At 39.2% G+C, this 22,566-nt stretch overlaps 1 protein-coding gene across 1 annotated transcript in view; it reads right to left on the bottom strand.

Annotated features, from left to right (window-relative positions):
• Positions 1-22,566, bottom strand: part of LOC145396982 (putative glutamate receptor) — a 116,521-nt gene that overhangs the window by 58,062 nt on the left and 35,893 nt on the right. The window contains exon 2 of the mRNA XM_080270211.1: positions 9,179-9,323. Within this exon, the coding sequence (XP_080126337.1) occupies positions 9,179-9,323 (145 nt within the window). The remainder of the gene's footprint in view (positions 1-9,178; positions 9,324-22,566) is intronic.

Genomic DNA, 22,566 nt, shown 5'->3' with positions numbered 1-22,566 from the left:
CCCGCATTTCTCCATTTTGTTTAAGTTGAAAAAAATGTGGTGGATTCCATGGGGACACTGAAGATTCAGCAATATCCAAACTTAACACCACATATTGTCTAGCTAATGCATGCTGTGAATGTGCAGCTCTCTGTGTTGGCATATAAGTAGGTTGTGTGATTTATTTTACATTAATCTAGTGTACGTTGTGTGACGTTTTACATTTATCTGGTATAGCCTAATTTTTCATTGGGTAATGTGACAATCTGTCGATGTTTCTGTAGTAAATCCAGTAGATCATTTTCCATATTAAAATTTTCTGAGTGAATCAAAGCCTCTTTTATGCTCTCTCTCTCTCTCTCTCTCTCTCTCTCTCTCTGACGATTTTACTTTGCTTGACACTCCAGCTATTGTCACTTCATGTATAGCAGATGGACAAGTCTCTAAATTACATATACAAGTTCCTCTCTTGATGTTCACATCTCCATTCATCAGGTTTATTAGAAAGACATTTATTTCCCCTTTGATATATATCCAACATAAAACATTATCTACTGAGAGTCCTTTCACTTTACAAGTTTCTTCCAGTACAATAGCATTCCACTTCTCCAGTTTACTCTTTATTGTGACTCATAAATTAATTCATTATCGATATGTATTCCACTGAAATGTTGCATCAGAAAAATATTTTCTTCTCTCATCATACTTAGGCCAAGGAGCATTTTTGCTTTAAATGATAAATTGTTTTGATAGTCTGTAAATCTGATGTCTAACTCAACCATATCTCTCACTAGTATTCCTTTACCATCTACAGTGTATTAATCTAAGTTTTGTTCCTCCATGAATGTTACCTTTCTTCTAATTTTAAGATTCTTTCTAATTCATCTTATGTCGTTAGATTGACTGGTGAGCCAGAATTCAAAAATAATGATCTCTTTTTTATCTTCAAAAAAGCAGAAACCAAAAATGCTTTCATTTCTGTATACTTCCTCTTTGTTTACCTTTTAAAATGTATTCTGGTCTTTTGTGCTGATATATTCTTCCCCTGACCTGTAAGCAGTTATCAGTTTCTCTGTTGTTTTACAGTCTGAGGTCCAGTGACAGACAGTTTCGTGTTTCCCACAGTAGGGTTGAAACCCTCTATTTTTTTTTTATGTAACATTCAGATCTTGTGTGGCCTGGATTTGCACAGTAGTAACATAGCCTATCTGTCGAGTTTGAGCTACGAGGTGATTTAACATATCTTGGTCATTCTTTCGCACATTGTGTGCCTGGGTTATGCCCGAATCTCTGAGCCTGCCTGTTGCCTGATATGTGTGAGCAGAGTTCTTGACTGTTTGTCTGTGCTCTGGTCGAGACTGTCTTTGGTCTTTACTTGGACCAGATTTATTTATCCTTGCAACAGTCTCTGCTAATTTCATCCATGTTTTATTGCACTGTGATATTTCAGTCACACTGGCTTTGTTGCAGTGCAACTCCGCCTCATATATAATCTAAGAAATACATTCCTGGAATATAAGATATTGTCTTAGCTATATTCAGCACCCATTCAGGCAATTTACATGAAGCAGCTATATATCCAATGATGTGAACGACATGCATTGGTGACATATGGCCGTCACCTTCAATCCAATCTGAGTTTTCTACGCCAGATAGCATAATCCTTTTAATGGTGGACATATCTGCAGTTATCCAGATCTTAGTAAGAATGTGTTTGCTTTAGAAGGTCAGCTATTTCATGTATATCTGGGGCTATACCAACTAAAAAATTCTTACCTCCAGAGAATTTCCTGAGAAATTCTGTCTTGAACTCACCATATATTTGAGCTCTCAAAGTCTTGTCTGACTGAAACAAATTGCCAGCTAGGCAATGTTCCTGATTTATTGTTGCTGATAAAAAACAGCTTTTTTTTTTTCTTCTTTGTAATTTTTCTTCTAACGAAATGCTGTTGACATTCATCTAGCACTGTCTGGATATCTAATCCGTCTTTATCAGTACCTGAAAAATTTGTAAGATTTTTATCCTGATGGTAAACATACACTGTGCTGTGAAGAAGTGAATGCACTGGAAGTATCTTTGTCCATTTTCACTACAATTTCGTTGCAGCTGTCATTTAAGCTATTTCATATGTTTTTCCTGATTTGTATACTCTCTGATTCAGATCATCTTGATTATGATATGTATAAAGTTTCAATAATTCTCAGTCTGCATCTGAAAACTTTCACCAATCGTCATCATTATGTATTTCTGGGTAAATTTCACCCATTTCTTGTTGTTTATTTTGTTTTTCTGGTGGATTCTGTGTTTCCTAATTTTTGTAATTTTTTTTCTTTGTGCTCGTTTTCTATTCCTACTTGTGTATGGCTATAAAGGAATGATAATGCTAATTCATCTAGCAATATTTTTTTTTAATACATAATGGTATTACTCACTAGATAGCATAATTCTCTTGATTCCTCACTAAACTGAAATTATAAAACACATAAAATATATCAGTGTAAAGTGTATATTGTCAGTCACTAAGTTATGAAAGTTATATGGTTGGGAAATATGAATGAACTAATATATATATATATATATATATATATATATATATATATATATATATATATATATATATATACACACACAGTACCCTCGCGTCCAAGACGGGTTTGTCCAAGACGTTTCACGTCCAAGACGGAGACTATAAATAATAATCCAATATATTGCTGTAATATGGTTACCTACGTTCATTAAGGAACCAACAGTTCATTACGACCAAAATCTGAGGAGAATACAGCTATGACGGTCTCAACCTGTCCATCACGGTTCCCGCATCTGGGAGAAAGACGTGGTTGCGATGTTGTCCAATAATATATTGGCATCTGGTCACGTGATGAGCAGGCAGTGCTTGCTTATGTCTCCCTCACTAGAGCGTTGTGGACACACTGCGTGTTGCACTCAGCATTTGCTCCTAGGCTATTGCCTCTCCTTACATAACCATGCCTAGGAAACCGTCTGTTAACCCCTTGAAGTGCTGCCATCTGCCTCATGCTACAAAGCCGGAGATAACTGCTACTAAGCTGGAGATAACAAGCTGAGAAGCACATACTTTCAAGGTGAGGAAATTTGTTTTGGTGCCAAAATAGGTCTAGGTTGATGTTTCTAGGGGCACTTTTTGGAGATTTTGTGACAATTTAAATTTTTCTCAGAAATTTCTCGTCCAAGCTGGGACTCTCAGGCGACAATGTTACTGTCTTAGACACGAGGGTACTGTGTATATAATTATAACTGTTAGTTATTGTTAGACTATTGTATTAATATTACTTTAATACTGATAAATGAATTATTGCTAGTATATTATTTTAGGTAATGCATGTTGATGGATGGAATATATCAAATTTGTTGTATGCTGATGATGCAATATTGCTTGCAAAAACCAGGCAAGAACTTGGTAGACTAGTGCAGAATTTTGCCGATGTCTGTGAGCGTCGTACCTTGAAAGTAAATGTGGAAAAGAGTATAGTGATGGTTACTGAGAGGGGAAGTGACTCCCAGTTTGATGTTACAGTGAATGGAGAAAGACTGAAATTGGTGAGATTTCAAATACCTGGGTACAGTGATTGAAAAGAGAGAAAAATATGCAAAAGTCTTGGAAAGTAGAGTGACATAAGGAAGGAAAGTAGCTGGTGCTATGAAGGCCTTGATAAGAAACAGCAGATTGAGTGTTCCAGCTGCACAAGGCTTACATGAGGGAGTGCTAGTGCCATCTATAACATATGGATGTGAGAGTACAGTGTGGCATGAAAATGAAAAGTCAAGAATGAGAGCAGTGGAGAAGGGGTTGCTGAGGAATTAATGTGGAGTACAGAGAGTGGATAGGATACGAAATTATATGATTCGTGAAAGATGCGGAGTGAGGAACTTTATCGACACCAGAATTGACAAGAGTATACTGAGATGGTGTGGTCATGTGGATAGAACGGATATAAACATAGTGGTGAAAAAGGTATATCTGAGCCAATTTGAAGAAGGGAGGAGGCGACGCAGGCCATAAGAAGGTTGAGGGATGTGTTGGATGAGTATGTGAGGAAGAGAGGTATGGAAGTCGGTGAGGCTAGGGGACTGACAAAAGACTGAGCTGGCCGGATGAATGATGTGAGTAGAAGTGCATGATCAGGTAACTTGACAGCATCCGGATTGACTCTGTCGAATACTTTAATATCAGGCTACAGAATGTAGTGAATGTTTTTGGCATATCAGATAAAGCCAGGATTCCGGGGGCTTGAATGATGAGTGAAAATTAGTGTGGCCCAGCAAACTTGGGCTGTCTGGACGTTGCTGCTCCTCACCCTGTCCTATGGTGGGAAAGAAGGACCGGATGATGATGATGATGATGATGATGATATTATTTTAAGTATATATATGTAGGCTATCTGTATTATAAATGATTAAGTCCTAATGCCACCTTGAAAAGATTAATTATTAAACTGACTAATAATTATTGTTGTAGAAATGATAGTAGGAGATGCTGGTAGAGGATTATGATAGTGGTGGTGGTTATTAGTAGTGATGGTGGTAGGTAGGGAATGTCAACACAGCTCACACGTCAGTGCCACCGCATTCCCGCTACGTTGGTGTGGAGTTGTGGAGTTCTTTTGGAGTTGTGGAGATGTGGTGGAGGGTTGGAGGTCGGGTGCTTGTGCAGCGTCAAAACAATATTCACAGCTTGGTCAAGACCTGTTACTTCCTATTCCTTCCTCATTTTCTCTTGCTTACTCTGTCTTGCTTTTCTTCATCTGTTTCTTCTTCTTCTTCTAGTGATTAACTTGTTTTAGTCAATCGTAAGCTGTAAATCGTAAATAGTTGCTGTTGACTGATATAGTTGATAGTAGAATTTTTGTCATTGAAATCATACAGTTACGTCGTAGAAACTTGTAATAATCGTCTTCTTCACTGCTGTCTCTTCTTTCTTCTTTTACGCTTCTTTACCACTTCGTTACCGCATCTCTTCTATCTTCTTTTACTACTGTCACCAGCGTTATTAGGGAAGATAGGGAGGTATATAGGTAGACAGGTAGACAGGTGAAAACCAGTGTCGATAATGTGGATGATGTGGAGAATCGTTGCTACCAATATAAAGTCGTGAGGCATTGGATAGCTCACTCGGGGTGTTATCATGAAGTAGGTCTTTTCTCTGTCTCACTTGCCCCTCTATCTGGTATCGTAGGTGAAGGTGAATTATAGACACTATTGGGTTATGGGGTTTATTGTGACACTGATATCGTGGTGTCATGGACAGAGTTATGAACCCAGGTATTGTCAGCATGACGGCGAACCTCCTACACTAGCCGATCTCTTCAATCCCTTTCTGCCTTCTCTGGTCTCTTCTGGCTCTCTGACTGCTATACCTGATTTCCAGGAATATACATTGCCCAGTGTGTGTGTGTGTGTGTGTGTGTGTGTGTGTGTGTGTGTGTGTGTGTGTGTGTGTGATGACTAGTACTTTCCCATCCACGTAAGCTAACCAGTTTTCATCAGTTACCCCATGTGTTTGCTACATAATGGGATTCTTAATCGTCTGAAAAATGTTTGCCTTTCATTTTGTGTTTGCATTCTGGCTAAAGGATGTGTACGTCTCTACCTGAGCATTGGACATTGCATATTGTGTAAGTGGTACATATTGTGATATGACGTATACTAATGCCTGTAATTATTACATGCCTATAACTATTACATATTGCTTTATGACATATTAATGCCCATATATGCAGAACTTTGAGTGTAGAACTGAAAGTTCTAAAAAGACTGATGATCATAATAATCTAAACTGACAGACAGGCAGACAGAAGAATGGGTAGATACATTCAGTTATATTTTATGTGCTGTGATGTATTTCTTCCCGATTCTGCATATCTAATTATCAGTATTACAGTAATAATAAGGCCGATAACAACAGCAACAAAACCAAGAAGAGTAACACCAACTGCAACAACAGCACCAGAAATAACAGCAAGAGCAGCAGCAACAACAGCAGCAGCAGCAACAAACAATAAAAACAACAAGAGAAATAACAAACATCATCATCATTATTATTCATCACCGCCAGGATCATTATCATCACCTTTGTCCATCATCATCATCACCTTTGTCCATCATCATCATCATCATCATCATCGTCATCATCATCATCGTCATCATCATCATCGTTATCATCATTATATTCATTATCATCATTAACCATTCTCAATCATCATCATTATCATCAATAAACATCATCCGTTATCATCATTATCATCATTTACCGTTGTCCATCGTCATCATCACCATTTACCATCATCATCACCTATTAATTGTCATCATCCGCCAACCATTACCATCATCCATCACCTACCATTCATCATCATCTATCATCAGTCACCCCTTGTCTTTTATCTCTCCTTCATCTGTCATCCATTATCACCATCGTCACTATCATTATCATCATCATCATCATCATCATCACTGTCATCATCATCGTCACTATCATCATCATCGTCACTATCATCATCATCGTCACTATCATCATCATCGTCACTATCATCATCATCATCGTCACGATCACCATCGTCACTATCATCATCATCGTCACTATCATCATCATAGTCACCATCATCATCATCATCGTCACTATCACCATCATCATCATCATCGTCACTATCACCATCATCATCATCATCGTCACTATCATCATCATAGTCACCATCATCATCATCATCGTCACTATCACCATCATCATCATCATCGTCACTATCATCATCACCAACTATCATCATCATTTGCCATTGATTATCTCTCACCCTCATCCATCATTTATCATCCATCACCCTCATCTATCATTCATCATCATTATCTGTCATCTGCCATCCACCATCCATCATCTGTTAACAGTGTTCATCCTACAACATCATCCATTGTCCATCATCGTCATCCATCATCTTCGCCAATCGTCCAACTTCGTTATCCTTCATTCTAAGCCTACGTCCACTATCGTCATCCATTACTTATCACCATCATCTGTCTTCATCATCGATCATCTGTCATCCATCATCATCCGTCATCAATCATACATCATGTCATCCATCATTATTCATCATCCCTCACCCATCATCACCCATCTTCAATCGTTCATCATTATCCATCATCACCTATCTAATCATAATCATCATACATTATCCAATTTCATCATCCATCATCAGCACCAACCGTCCATCATCATCAACCGTCATCGTCATACATTTCATTTCATCATCCATCATCACCACCCACCGTCCATCATCATCAACCGTCATCATCATACATTTCCATCATCATCATCCGTCATCTATCACTGCACATCACCCATCATCACCCTCCACCACCCTCATCCATCGTTCATCATCATCATCCATAATATACCATCCTTCAGTAATTAACATTACCCATCATCTATTATGATCATTTGCCATCATCATGCATCATCATCATTCATCTCTGCCATCCACCATTGCCATTATCACCCATTATGAACATCTATCATTTACAATCATTATGAACATTATAATCGGTCATCTGGCATCGTAATCATCCATCATCCTTACCCCTCGTCCATCATTATCATATCATTACCATCCGTCGACCATCATCCATCATCTTCATCGGTCGAGTCATCATCGGCCACCATCTGTCATCCATTATTTATTGTTATCAACCATCATTACCTCCATTATATTTCATCCATCATGATAGTGTGTCATTATTATCCATGATCATCATCCATCATTATCATCGATCGTCATCCATTTTCATCACCCATCATCCTCATCTATCGTCCAATACCACCCATAACCGCTCAACAATCGTTTATAATCGTCACCCACACATAATCAGTACCGGTACCCATCATCAGTCAGGCATCATTATCATCATAAATCATCGCCATCCATCATCACCTATCATTTATCATCCATCATCTGTCATCCACCGTTTATCATCAATCATCTATCATCATCATCCATCACTATCATCATCCTCATCATCCGTCGTCCATCATCCATCATGTCATCATTCATCATTCATTCATTGCCAGACGCCATGTATCCCAAACGGGGTGGCCAAGGGCTCAGAGTTAATTGTTTTACAGGGAGGGGCACTAATCCTCCATCAACCCCACTCGACACATAGGGAGAACGTATCCATCATATATCATCCATCATGTCACCATCAACCTGGTTCATCATGATCTATCATCTTCATCTACCATCGTCTTCTATGGTCTGAGACATAAGATTAGGATTCCTAACTGACTGAGCTTGAGATGAAGGTCTTTTCAAGCAACCATGCATCTGTTGAGGAAAAGCCCAGACTCACGCTCGCCCCCTTCTTCCCCCCACTCCCACCTGTCGGTCATACATGATATCTGGCGGGAATTCAAATGACTAAACTGTCATTTAAGGAGGGCTGACACAGAGGGACGCCGGTTTTGTCACAGGGTATACCTTACTGTTTAACATTTGGCATTTTTTTTCTATACCCTGCAGTTTGCTTGGAGTGACCAGGGAATATCCTTTTTCTAGGAAGGAGATACTGTTCTTACGAATCTTTGTCTAGTAACTGTTACAGAAAACTTTTGATTCATTTTTTTTAAGAACAAGTTTTAGGGCTCCCCATGATATTTGTACACGCTGTAAGCCTCTAGGTTTCGGAAAGCATGTTGTTGTGAGATACGGCTGCACAGCTTTGCTGTGCTTATTCTATATCGTTGAATCACTTGTACCATCCCGTACTGGTATATCTCTATTCAGGCCTTCATCAGGCGATCAATATCATTACGGAACTAAAAATGGTTGATAAATATCTTAACTTTTAACCATTTTCCACTAAAGGATTATTTTAGCTTCTGCTGGATTACCTCATGCAGCTGTTGGAAGTTCAAATATAAAAAATTTTATTCATCCAACTGTGAAACATACGGAAGAGTAGGAAAAAACGACCTTAACTGAATATTTTATGTAATTTAAAAATATTCTACTTTTCCTACTAATTCATTATTGTTCCCATAGGAGTGAATGGGCACGGGACTAGGATACTCAGCTATGGCATTGAAAGAGGGGGGGGGGAGTTGATCAGTTGCTCAGTCCTACGTGGTGTGATGTGAACAAAAAACAATAACCAGCCTTTTGATAGAAATCTCCTTACCCGGTGGAGGCTCCAAGAAGTTTACTGTGAAGTTGCAGGCGGTGGAGAGTGCTCTTATCAACTCCACTTCCCTTCCATACAGACGCAGCTGTCCGCCATCATGTCGGTCATACATGATATCTGGCGGGAATTCAAATGTTGCCACCTGAAATGACCACCAAATGCCATAGATTTAGGGAAAATTAATATGGACCTCTCAACACAGAGGCCATATTCTTACATACTTTGATGCAAATCTCTGTTTTGTACAGTAAAATGAATATTATAAAAACATCCCGTTTCATAGATCACGACCTAGACAGACCTTTGCTTACTGTTGCCAACATTGTCTGGTAATGACAAGCAGCTAATGGAGACCATGGGCCGATGGAATGGGGTGTTCGGAAAATATTTACCTAGAAAACATTGTTTGGTAGTTTAAAAAAAAAAATGCATCAAATGTGACCGAGAGAAACGGGTTGTTCTCCTAATTACTAATTAATATCTCATCATGTACTTTTTGTTCAACAGTTAGCGTCCGAATGTTGCTGATTACAACTTGTGTCTGAACAGGCCTTTTACAGCCTATCGTGTTGTATCGCATTCATCCACTGTAGATTATGATTATCATTATAACTTCTTCCAGCTACAAGGAAAACACCTAGACCTACATCCAGACCCCTAGTTGCAACTTTCAATTTCATTAAATTCTAGAGAGACTTTCTAACAAGAGACTATATATATATATATATATATATATATATATATATATATATATATATATATATATTGTTACGGAACAGAGAGAGATAATGAACACTTCAAGTGAGAATACTAAAATCACTACTGTCCCGTAAAGTTCCAGGTTCAAAACAAAAGAGTTAAGTAAAATTACAAGTTAAAGTTTAATGCACAAACTAACAACTAAACATTCAGGACTCATAAGGATAATGTAATGGCAAAACAGGTTACATATATGGTTAACTGCAATAGCCTCAATTAACATGAATTTAGCAAGAGCAAATTTATCTAAGTCAGCCCTGATAAATGAGAAAACCGGATAATGCTCAGTTAAAGCAAGATATATTATTACAGATACAAAATATTATTAATAATGGCTGACATCAAAAACTCTACTTGAATCACAAAGACCTTACCAAGCCTACGAATCAACGCCTCAGGCTATACAAGAAAAATGGTAATAACACTTATACTCAAATTATACAGCAGCTAGATGACTGGAGACTTCCTGAGCCCTCACAAAAATACACTATACAGGGGAGGACAGAGATGTGAACAAAATGAGGAGTAGATCTAAGTGGCAATTAATGCAGAGATTGAGCTCATTATATAGGGGCTGGCAGAGCTTGATTCAACTTGCAAGAAGGACGCGGAAATGAAGGCACAGGGGAGGAAGAGTTGACAGTCCTGCTCTGAACAACAGAAAGAACGACTTACTCTACTATAAGGGGGAGAAGGGGGGAGTGAGGTAAAACACGCAAGCCTGGTCACTATGGAAGCCACGAGGCGAATCGTGATCAAACATGCAGCATACTGTACGTTAGAATTATACAGAGGATGATGAAATCATAGGCTATGTAACACCTCCCCACAAAGAAAAAGAAATTTACAAAGGAAATTTCTTATTACTCTAAAACAATCTGTCTAAAGTCTAGATAAGCAATCTGCAATAACATTTTCTTTCCCCTTGACATGTTGTATGTCTAATGAATACTCCTGAAGAAGTAGACTCCATCTTGTCAATCTCTGCTTTTTATCTTTAAACTTACTAAGGAATTTCAGTGGGTTATGATCGGTATAAATGACTATGGGGTCAAAACCAGAACACAAATAAAATGAAAAATGCTGTAAACCCAAAATCAAGCCCAAAAGCTCTTTCTCAATAGTTGAGTAGTTCTTTTGAGGTGGAGTGAACTTCTTACTGTAATAAGATACAGGGTGTTCAATACCCTGATTATCCTCTTGCAGCAAAACAGCCCCAGCTCCTGTATCACTTGCGTCAACAGCCATCTTAAAAGGCTTAGCAAAATTTGGAGTAGCGAGCACTGGCTGACTTAATAGGATAGCTTTAAGTTTACTGAAAGAGGATTCACAGTTATCGGTCCAGACAAATTTAACTCCCTTTTTCAGTAGGTCTGGGAGTGGTGATACAAGAATTGAAAAGTTAAGAACAAATCTCCTGTAATAACCTACCATTCCCAAAAGTCTTTGTAGCTCTTTCCTACTTTTAGATCTGGGAAGATCACTTATAACCTGAACCTTAGCTTCTGGTGGTGCAACATGTCCATCACCAATTACGTACCCAAGGTACTGAACTTTAGCTTGACCAAACTCACACTTTGATAAATTAGCTACAAGATTAGCTTGAACCAAACGCTCAAGAAATTTACTGACATGGCATAGGTGATCTTTCCAGTTGTCACTGAAGATTAATACATCATCAATATAAACAACACACCCTGCCAAACCCTCTGTTACAACATTCATGAGCTTCTGAAAAGTGGCTGGTGCATTCTTCATACCATATGGCATTACAGAACATGCAAAAGTCTTTCCTAGTGTTACAAAACATGAGATCTCCCTAACACATTCAGTCATAGGTACTTGCCAGTATCCCTTTAACAAATCAAACTTACTTATGTACCTAGCCTTTCCGATCTTGTCTATGCAATCTTCCACGCGAGGGAGAGGGTAAGTGTCTGTTTTGGTTATCTGATTAACACGTCTGTAGCCGATGCAAAGCTGCTGTGACCCACCTGGCTTAGGGACTATGAGACAGGAGAACTCCACTCGCTCTGACAGGGCTCAATCATCTTGTGGTCCAACAGGTAGTCAAGCTCCTTCTGGATGAGAGGAACTTTCACTGGAGTCACATGGTAAGGAGGCAGTTTAATTAGCTTTCCGTCTCCAACATCGACGTCATGCATCAATACAGTGGTTCTTCCTGGAGTGGCACGGAACACTTGCGGATACTCCTGCAGTAATGCCGAAAACTCCTGCCTTTCCTCGGGAGCTACATGAGAAAGCTTAGTCTGGAGATCATTCATGATATCAGAATTCTTCCCCAAACTGTCACTCAGGCTCATACTGCATGGGAGAGCTTCACTTGCAGACTCGGGTGGAACAGCTACAGTGCAGTATGGGTTATTTTCGTCTCGCCTGTGATATAACTTTAGCATGTTGATGTGACAAAGTTGCTTGTTCTTTCTATGATCTGGTGTGGCGATGACATAGTTGACATCACTGAGTTTCTTATCCACGAAATAAGGACCACTAAACTTGGCTTGAAGAGGTTGCCCATGCACTGGTAGCAGAATCAAAACCTGATCTCCTGGCTGAAAGTGGCGTAACCTGGACTTCTTATCATACCAAGTCTTCATCTTCTCCTGAACAGCTCCTAAATTCTCTCTCGCCAGCTGTAAAGCAGTGGACAGCCGTTCTTTGAACTTCATCACATACTCCAGCAAGTTGACGTCATCTTTTTCCGACAGCCAGCACTCCTTGAGTAGCTTTAGGGGTCCTCTTACTTCATGGCCAAACAGTAGTTTAAAGGGTGAGAAGCCCAGTGATTCATTTGGAGATTCTCTTGCGGCAAATACAACGAATGGAAGACCTTTATCCCAGTCTTTCTGATGTTCCAAACAGTATTTCCTGAGCATCGATTTGAGTGTTTGATGATATCTCTCCAACGCTCCTTGGGTCTGGGGATGATAAGCTGAAGACGTGATCTGGGTGATGCCCAACTCTTTCAGAGACTGCTTGAAAACATTTGACATGAAGTTACTTCCCCGGTCTGACTGTACCTCCTTGGGCAGACCAAACTTGGTGAAGAACCCTAGCATTTCCTTAACCACGTTCTTTGCTGAGATATTTCTAAGTGGAATGGCTTCAGGATAACGAGTAGCCATATCAATCAGGGTCAACACATAAGAAAATCCTGAAGAAGTCTTAGGAAGAGGGCCCATAATATCCACCAACACATGGGTGAATGGCGCCTCAAAAGGAGGAATGGGAACTAGAGGTGCAACCTTTTCAGTCTGATTACACTTCCCCACAACTTGACAGGTGTGACAAGACTTACAGTACCAGAAAACATCTCTGAAGATACCTGGCCAGTAGAAGTGTTTCAAAATGCGTGCCACAGTCTTCCTCACTCCAAGGTGTCCTGCCAAACTGGAATCATGAGTCACTCTAATGATATCCTGCCTACAAACACGAGGGATGACAACTTGATGTACAACCTCCCATTCACAGTCGGCTGATGCTGTTGGGGGTCTCCACTTTCTCATAAGTACTCCTAACTTTATATAATAACAAGTAGAAGCACCAGCTGACTCTTCCTCACTGCAAGCAGAGTTAGCTAGACCTTTCAACTCAGGGTCAGCAACCTGCAACTCAACCAACTCTTGACGAGACAAATTATCAACACTACGGGGTACTGCCTCGTCTGGTGAGTGGTCCAAATTAGCAAGAAGTGTCAGCTAGGATAACATCATGATCATCTTTATCCTTTTAGTCACCAGTAACTTTAGACATAGCCCTAGTGACAGCACATGCAGAGAAGACATCAGGGACATCACAGTCCTGGGTCGCAGTCACTAGTTCACTAGACAACTGAGGAGCTGGACACACTTGACTTCCACCAATATCATTTCCAAGTAAGAAAGTTACACTTGACATTGGAAGTGTCTCAACCAACCCAAGCATAACGGAACCATTAACAAAACAAGACTCTAAATTCACTCTGCACAGAGGGACAGAGAAGTAATTATTCCCTACACCTTGTAAGATTACAGTTTCATCAGAGGAATTAACATTAGAGCCTAGAACACTGGTCAGTATAAGGGATTGGCAAGCACCTGTATCACGATATATTTTAACTGATTTCCTGTCATTATTGTCCAGAGGACTGACAAAACCATCAGACAGGAAATTAGCACATGAATTCTTGAGATTGTCACCCACGTTACTGCTCAAAAGAGGAGCTTCATCATGAGAATTTAATTAACCCCTCAAAGCAGGTTCAGTTAACTCGGTTAAAGAATTCTGGGAACTCTCAAGGGTGGACACTAGACCAATTGACTGACTATTTAAAGACTCCATTTTGTTCACATCACGCTGTCTCCTGAAACATTTCTCCGTAGTATGACCAAGCGTACTACAATAAGTACATTTACTTTTCTGAAATCTAGAGGTGAAGCTGGTATTTACTTCCTGAGAAACATCATCTTTATTCTCTTTCCTGTCACCTGTACTCTGAGTACAGGCAACGTACTTACTCTCAGCTTTCCTTTTTTCTTTAGAATATCTCTTGTGAGTGAGAACATATTCATCAGCTAAAACTGCAGCATCAGACAAATTATCTATTCTTTTCTCATCAAGATATAGGCTTACATCTTTATTAATACACCTTTTGAAGTCCTCCAGCAAAATCATCTGCTTAAATTTATCAAAATCAGAATTTACATTCTTAGAATTTAACCACTGCTCTAACAGATCTTCTTTGATTTTTGAATACTTAACATGGGATTGCTTATCTTGCTTATAAGTTGGCCTAAATTTTACTCTATAGGCTTCAGGAACAAGCTCATAGGCCTTAAGAATCAAGCTCTTAACTACATCATAATTATCAGATTGATCCCCCTGGGGGTAGGGTTTTTTTTCCAAGAATACTCCCCCAGTATCCCTGCTTGTCGTAAAAGGCGACTAAAAGGGTTGGCAGAGGGTTAGTGCCCCTCCCCGGAAAACAACTAACTAAAAAAACAAACAAGAAGCCTCGGACAAGGACTGACCAAACGTTGACAACCAAGGACAGGACAAAGGACATTGCAATTGGAACTTGGAATGTAAGGGGAGCAAATGATGAGGTGAAAGAGAAAGAGATTGTCCAGGTGCTTGAGGATGCGAAAGTGGATGTATGTGGAATAACTGAAACAAAATGGGGAGGAGGAAGTGTGAAAGAATGGGAGTATGGATGGGGTATATGTGCAGGAGTAGGTGAGAATGAGAGGGCAAAAGAAGGAGTATGTATAGTTGTGAGTAAAAGATGGAAGAGGAGCATAAGACAATATGGATCAGTTGGATCAAGGATTGTGTGGGTAAAGTTGAAAGTTGGAATACAAATGTGGGCGATTTTGTGTGTGTATGCGCCAACGCAAGATCGTGCTAGAAGAGTGAGAGAAGAGTTCTGGACAAATGTAGAAGTGTGCATGGAAAAGTTTGGAAGGAATGAGAGAGTGTTTTTGATTGGTGATATGAATGGTAAAGTTGGGAATGTGAAGGTGGATGGAATAGTTGGTGAGTGCGGTGTGCCTGCTGAGGTAGATGAGAATGGGAGTGCGTTAGTGGACATTTGTGCTGGGAGGGGGTTGGTGATAGCCAATACCCTCTTCAGGCATAAAATGATCCACAGGTATACATGGCGAGTGATGAGAAGGGTGGGTGGTGAACTGAGTGAAAGGAAGGCAATGATTGATTATATGTGTGTGGATGAAAGGATGCGAAGATGTATATTGGATGCAAGAGTTTATAGAGGTTGGGGGAGTGGACTTTCTGACCACTACTTGGTGGTGGCCAGAATTAAAGTTCAAGTAAGATGGAGGAATAGAAGAAGGGAAAGACGAGAGGAAGGAGTAGTTGCAAGGAGAGTGGAAAGGTTACAAGAGGATGAGAAAAAGGCAGAGTATAAGGGAGAAGTGGAGGAACGATTGGGCAAATATGAATTGGACCAGTTGGGGGACGTGGAAGGTGTGTGTAGAATATTTACAGAAGAAATATGTGCAGCATGTGATGTGGTGTGTGGAAGGAAGAGAAGACGGAGGGGGGTGCAAGGAACAGCGTGGTGGACTGAAGAGGTGAAACGGGCTGTGGCACAAAAGAAGAAAGCATACAATGAATGGATGAGAAATAGGGGCGTGGAAGAAGTTGAGAGGCGGAAGAGAGAGTTATATGTAGAAAGAAAGAGAGAGGTGAAAAGATTAGTAAGAGAGAGTAAGAAGAGAGTGGATGAGGAATTTGGAAGGAATTTGAGTGTAAAGTGGAGGGACTGTAAGAAAATGTTCTGGAAAGAGGTGAAAAGAGTAAGACAGGGTGGAAGTGAAGTTAGCAGGGGAGTGAAAAATAAAAATGGTAGATTACTAGTGGAGAAGGAAGAAAAAGTGAGCAGATGGAGAGAACACTTTAAGGAATTGTTGAACGTGAAGGATGGAAGTAATGCGAGTATAAGTGGCTGGGGAATGGCTGGGAGAAGGAGGGAGGTGAGAAGACAGGAAGAAATCAGTAGGATAGAAGTTGTGGAAGCAATGAAGAAAGTTAAATCAGGGAAAGCCCCAGGAATTGATGGAGTGTGTGGTGAAATGCTGAAGCATGGGGGAGAGATAGTAGTAGAATGGATGTGGAAGATGTGCAGATTGGCCTGGGAGGAAGGTAGAGTCCCGGAGGATTGGAAGTCAGGTATAATTATTCCCTTGTACAAAGGAAAAGGGGAAAAAGAAGTGTGTGGTAACCATAGGGGCATTTGTCTTCTTAGTATAATAGGAAAAGTGTATGGTAGGATACTTATTGACAGAGTTAGAGAAAGAACAGAGAAATTAGTTGGAGAAGAACAGGGAGGCTTTAGGAAGGGAAGAGGTTGTGTAGATCAGATATTCATTCTCAGATCTTTAGTGGAAAAGTTTCTAGAGAAGAGAAAGAAGTTGTATGCGGCTTTCATGGATTTGGAGAAAGCATATGACAGGGTGGATAGACTAGGATTGTGGAAAGTGTTAAGAATATATGGAGTAGATAGGAAGTTGTTGAATGCTGTGAAGAGTATGTACGATGGTGCAAAAGCTGCAGTGCGTGAGGATGGTGAACTAAGTGAATTTCTCTCTTTGAAAGTTGGTTTGAAACTGGGATGTGTAATGTCTCCATGGTTGTTCAATCTGTACATGGATGGGGTAATAAAAGAGGTACAAGGTAGGGTAGTGGATGTTGGAGTGGCCCTGGTGAGAGAGGATAGTGTTTGGAAACTCCCTGTGCTGTTGTTTGCAGATGATGTCATAAAGACTTTGTAGTTACTTGTAGAGAAGTTATATATATATTAGACTTATGGACGAGCGGTTGTTATACTTGAGTAGCTTCGTAAGTAGCTTATCTTCTTTCCCATTTGTCATGTAGTGACAGGAGAGGTAAAGAATAGTATGGGACTATTTTTATTTGTCTTGGAAATATTAACAAGTCTCTCACACGGAACGAGTATAAGTCCCGGGTAGCTACCTCCCTGTCTCGCTATCTGTCTCTCTCTCTCAAATCGCTAAGCCCTTCTCCCGTGACCTGTCTCCTCTGAGGCCTGTCTACTTCTCTGTTGCCTCTTCTGTGGCTAATCTCCGTCTGAGCTCTCTTTCCTAAATTCTGGTGTAGCAGGGGTGTGTCACGTGTGTTCCTCGTGGATGGACTAGGTCTTTGTTCACGAGAGGACTGCTGACAGCTATGCATCATCTCCTTACTGGCCGCTGTCGTCAGCTTTCCTCAGTGTTAAGAGTGTGTAAGCATGTTTAGCACTGCTCGATTCTCGCAGACACAACACCTTCTCATCATCTGACTCCCTGCTTGTATCTATCTATTTATCTATCTATCTATTATGTAGTCCTACATCTGCTCGGTCGCGCGAAAATGGCGTACCATCGACATTTAATAGTTATAATATATTAATACATACTACATACTCATTATAATGAACTTATAAGCTAATTAAGTGAAATACATAATATTGTAAAGTAACATAATTGTATGAATATTGTATACATATATTATTCATAGTAAATAGTGATTATTCAGTAATATTACATTTTAAATAAGTTGTATACATATTTGAATAAATGCATTAAAGTAAATTATTTAACTGTAATACAGTATGTACTTGGGTTATTATAGTGAAATGCATACATGCAAGAATAAAAATAGTTTAAAATTAAGATTATTGTAAGAGTTATTAATATTTCATTCAAAGATAATGGTACTGGTCTGTCATATATGGGTCATTCTTCTTTGTATTATTATTATTATTATTTTTATTTTTTTTATATATAATTAATACTATATACAAAATATATACACTTCATTCAGGGTGGTTAACTGTGATGTTAACTCTCCCCCACTAAATAATGACTCCAAATTAGCAATTCTTGCATGCATTCTGTGCATTGCGAACAGCAGTACTGCAACTACAATGCAGACGATTATAAAGACAGAAGGTGCTTGGCTATACACATAATATGGGTTGAACATACTCAAACTCAAATCTTCCCAGGGCTTCATTGTTTCATTGATCAGCTGCATAGTTTCAAACTTAGGTGAAGTCAGCTTAATACTTGTGCTCATGTTTAAGTTCATATTAGGCAGTGGGTGGAAATGTTTGTGTGTATGGTTGATAATGGCGTAGTGATTGATGGTGGAAAAAGTAGACATGGATGGTGTAAATACCGCACAGTAGTCTGGTGCTATGTATAATCCTGAGGCTGATGTATGAGATGGTGGTATATAAGATGGGAGATCTTGGATCATGACGAGCATAGTTGACTTCGCTTGTTCTAGTTTCCATTTCGCTAACTTCACCATTTCATCCACTTCCTTGGTGTTATGTGCTTGTGAAACATAATTCCCTATCTTGAAGTCCAGAGTTCGCATCGGCGTCGCAAGTCTATCTAGATAAATAGGTAAGTCATACAAGTAATCTAGACTTATTTCAGTACTCATGACGTCCTTAACGATTGTAGTCGTGGCCGTTGGAGCTATGAGGCATCCTTGTCGTACTATATGCTTGGGGTCTAGGTGCGCATATACTCTTACTATGTATAGGAGAATCCATAGCATAAGTCCTTTCATCGTAACCTACCGAAAAAAAAAAAATCTATTAATTTCCTATAAAGCTGTGGTTGATGATAGTGATGATGTGCGTTACGGTTGGCTGTTATTTCATTTATAGAAAGAGTTTAAATCGATATTTAATTCTCGTAAATGATGTACTGTAGATTTCCTTGGAATAGTTGCACCTATGTTCGATTGTTTGGTATATGACCTTAATTTCTTTTTGTAATCATTGTTGTGTTCTTGCTTGGTTTCTTGAGGTACGTTCACCTGTTCGGTTGTATCCGAGGCTGAATAATTATGTGATAATTCCCTTGAAACTCGTTTTAAATGGTCAATATGAACTTGTTTTCCTCGCCACTTGAAAGTGACTTAATTAAAACTTTGTTTGCTTTTATGTTAATTACTCTGTATGGGCCCTCAAATTTTGGGGATAATTTATTGTCTCTCGTATGAATGACTCCGTAAACAATGTCTCCTAAGCTGATAGGTAATCTTTTGCCTTCTTGTTAAATGCCTCCGTCATTTCTTCCTTGGACATCGTTAATTGTTTTTTCACTCTTTTGTGAATGTCCTGGAATTCACGTAAACGGAGTTTAGAGTAATCATCGTAATTGTATATAGGCATGCTGTCACCTTCTAGGAGCTCATATGGTAATTTTTTATCTGTGCCATATATAATGAAATGTGGTGTGTCACCAATGGATTTATTTATAGACCCATTAATGGAGGCCTCTACTCTGGGAATCCAATCATCCCAGCTTGCATAATTTTCACTGAGAATGTGTCGTAGCACATCTAATACCTTTTTATTTTGTCTCTCTACGAACCCATTCGATGCTGGGTGATAGGCCAAAACGTTAACCTATTTGATGTTGTATTGTTTACATATTTCTTGTAAGATCTCAGAATTAAATTCTCCTCCATTATCACTTATTAATACCTTTGGGGTAGTAAAGCGACATATTACATTATCTGTTATTGCCTTTGCTACGGTCTCTGCTGTCTTATCTTTAATTGGAGCTAAAATGACATAACGGGAAAAATGATCCGTTGCTACGAATAAGTATAGGTTATTATTGTATGATAATGGCATCTTGAGTAAATCAACAGCGACAACGTCCCATGGTTGATGTGGTACAGGGTAATTACCCATCGGTGCAGGTGTGATTGGGTATCCTTTGTGTTTCGCACATGATTCGCATCTGTCTCTATGATTGTTTATATCTCTTCGTAATGAAGGCCAGTAATATAATAGCTGGGCTTGGTTGAATGTCTTATCCTTTCCAGGATGTCCTGCATGTGGGCTGTCGTGTATCATTCGTAATACTTGGGGTATCATGTCATTAGGTACTACCAACTGGTTAGTATTTCTTTGGCGTTTTGGTTGTTTAGAGTTAATTTTGTATAATGTATTATTGACCAAAGTGAATTGTTCAAGTGGGACATGAAGTTTGGGTAATTGTATGTCATCTCCACTTTCTAACTTATATTACTTTTGACCATACTGGGTCAAGTCTTTGTGCCTTTGCGATATCCTCGTGGTTTGGGATATTTCCTATGAGATCTAACGCCGCGACCTGAATTGTGTTCGGGTTCCTAGATAATGCGTCAGCTACTATGTTCATTTTACCTTGTATATAATGAATTTGTACATTGTAGTTTTCAACTGTACATTTCCATCTTGCTCTCCTCCCAGAAAGGAGTTTTTCTTTAAACATACCCACCAGTGGTTTATGGTCGGTGAATAAGTGGATTTCGTAACCATATACCAAATCTCGAAACTTTTGTAATGCGAAAATCACTGCAAGTGCCTCTAAGTCTGTAGTGCAATAATTTTTCTCCGCACCTCTTGTTTGTCTGCTGGCAAATGCAATTGGTTGATTCTTTCCTCTTTTATCTTCCTGCATCAGTACAGCCCCTAATCCTTTAACTGATGCGTCTGTACAAATAAGAAATGATTTCGTGTAATTCGGATATGCTAAACAAGGTGCATTTGTTAGTTTAATTTTTAGATTGTTAAATGCCCTTTTTTGTTCTTCTTCCCATTGGAATACAGCATCTTTTTTAAGTAGTTGGAATAGAGGGAAGGCTATATGAGAGAACTGTGGTACGAATGACCTATAGTACCTAGCCAGACCTAAAAATTGTCTAACTTCGTCAGTCGTAGTGGGTTCAGGAAAATCTCTCACTGCCTGTATTTTGTCATCAGTGGTGTGAATACCATCAGAACTTAATTTGTGGCCTAAGAAATTTATTTCCTTAAAGCAAAATTTGCATTTAGACAGTTTAATTTTTAATCCAGCATCACTAAGCTTTTGTAAGAGTAAATCTAATTTCCTGAGATGATCCTTAATATTCTTCGTTGCGATAATAATATCGTCAAGATAAACAAATATTCCTTGTCCTAAAATTCTGGACAATACGTAATTCATAAGGCGCTGGAACGTACCTGGGGCTGTCCTCAGTCCCATTGGCATTCTTGTATATTGATAATGGCCTCTGTTTGTTGAAAAGGCAGTGTATTTACGTGACTCCTGAGATACCGGAATCTGATAGTATCCGTTTAGGAGATCGATGGTCGAGAATATATTATTCTCAGGACCAATATTCTGTAGAACATCACTTAGCAATGGCATGGGAAATCTGTCTGGTATTGTGTGATTATTTAGTTTACGGTACTACCGCACGCATTTCTCCATTTCGTTTGGGCACAAAGAAAAGGGGGGCGTTCCACGGAGAAACTGAAGGCTCAGTAATTCCAAGCTTTAACATTTCATCGACACACTGATTTGCAAGTGTACGTTGGGAGTGTGGTATGCGATAAGCTGGTACAAAAATTGGTGGTGTTTCTGGGTGCACATTAATCATGTGATTAATCAAGTTAGTACACCCTAATTGTTCTCCGGGCAATGCTACGGTGTCCCTGTGTGTTTCCAGCAGGGTTAACAAATCATTTTCTTCGTCAAATTCACCTGAGTGAATTAAATTCTCTTTTATTCTTTCTCTATCCGTAGATTTTATCTCACTTGTTACTCCACCAATATTTATTTCCTTCACAGGGGCGAAACATTTTTCAATATTAACTATGCAAGTTCCCTTCTTCAACTGAACCTCCCCATTCATGTGATTAATAATGAATATCTGAGTTAGCCCTTCGTCGTTCGTATGACATAATGCGTTTTCTACTGACAATCCCTTTACTTTACATAAATCTTCTAAGACAAGAACAGTACTGTTCCGTAATTTGCTCTTTATGGTAACCTTCATGTATGAATTAGGTGGTATAGCCAAATCATTAGTGAGATGGGCTGGAAAAATTGATAAATCAGTACTGTTATCTGGGTCACTAATTCTGGAGGATGGGGTTGCTGGTGTAAGTGGATCTATACACTCATCTGTTTGTGTATGTTTGTTTAAGCCTTTAATATTACCAATTCTTTTTGGCTCTCTTCTACCAATCGGTGAGGGCTCTGAAAGTATTTCCTCTACGAATTCATTATCAAAGTCTATTCCATTCATTTGTGGGAGTATAGTTATGT

This window comes from Coenobita brevimanus, chromosome 40, assembly GCF_032717465.1.
Source record: "Coenobita brevimanus isolate Jiangsu-jjx chromosome 40, ASM3271746v2, whole genome shotgun sequence".
In the NCBI taxonomy this organism is placed as follows: Eukaryota; Metazoa; Arthropoda; class Malacostraca; order Decapoda; family Coenobitidae; genus Coenobita; species Coenobita brevimanus.
Note: the sequence above shows the minus strand (reverse complement) of the source record. Positions and strands in the feature narration are given on the sequence as shown.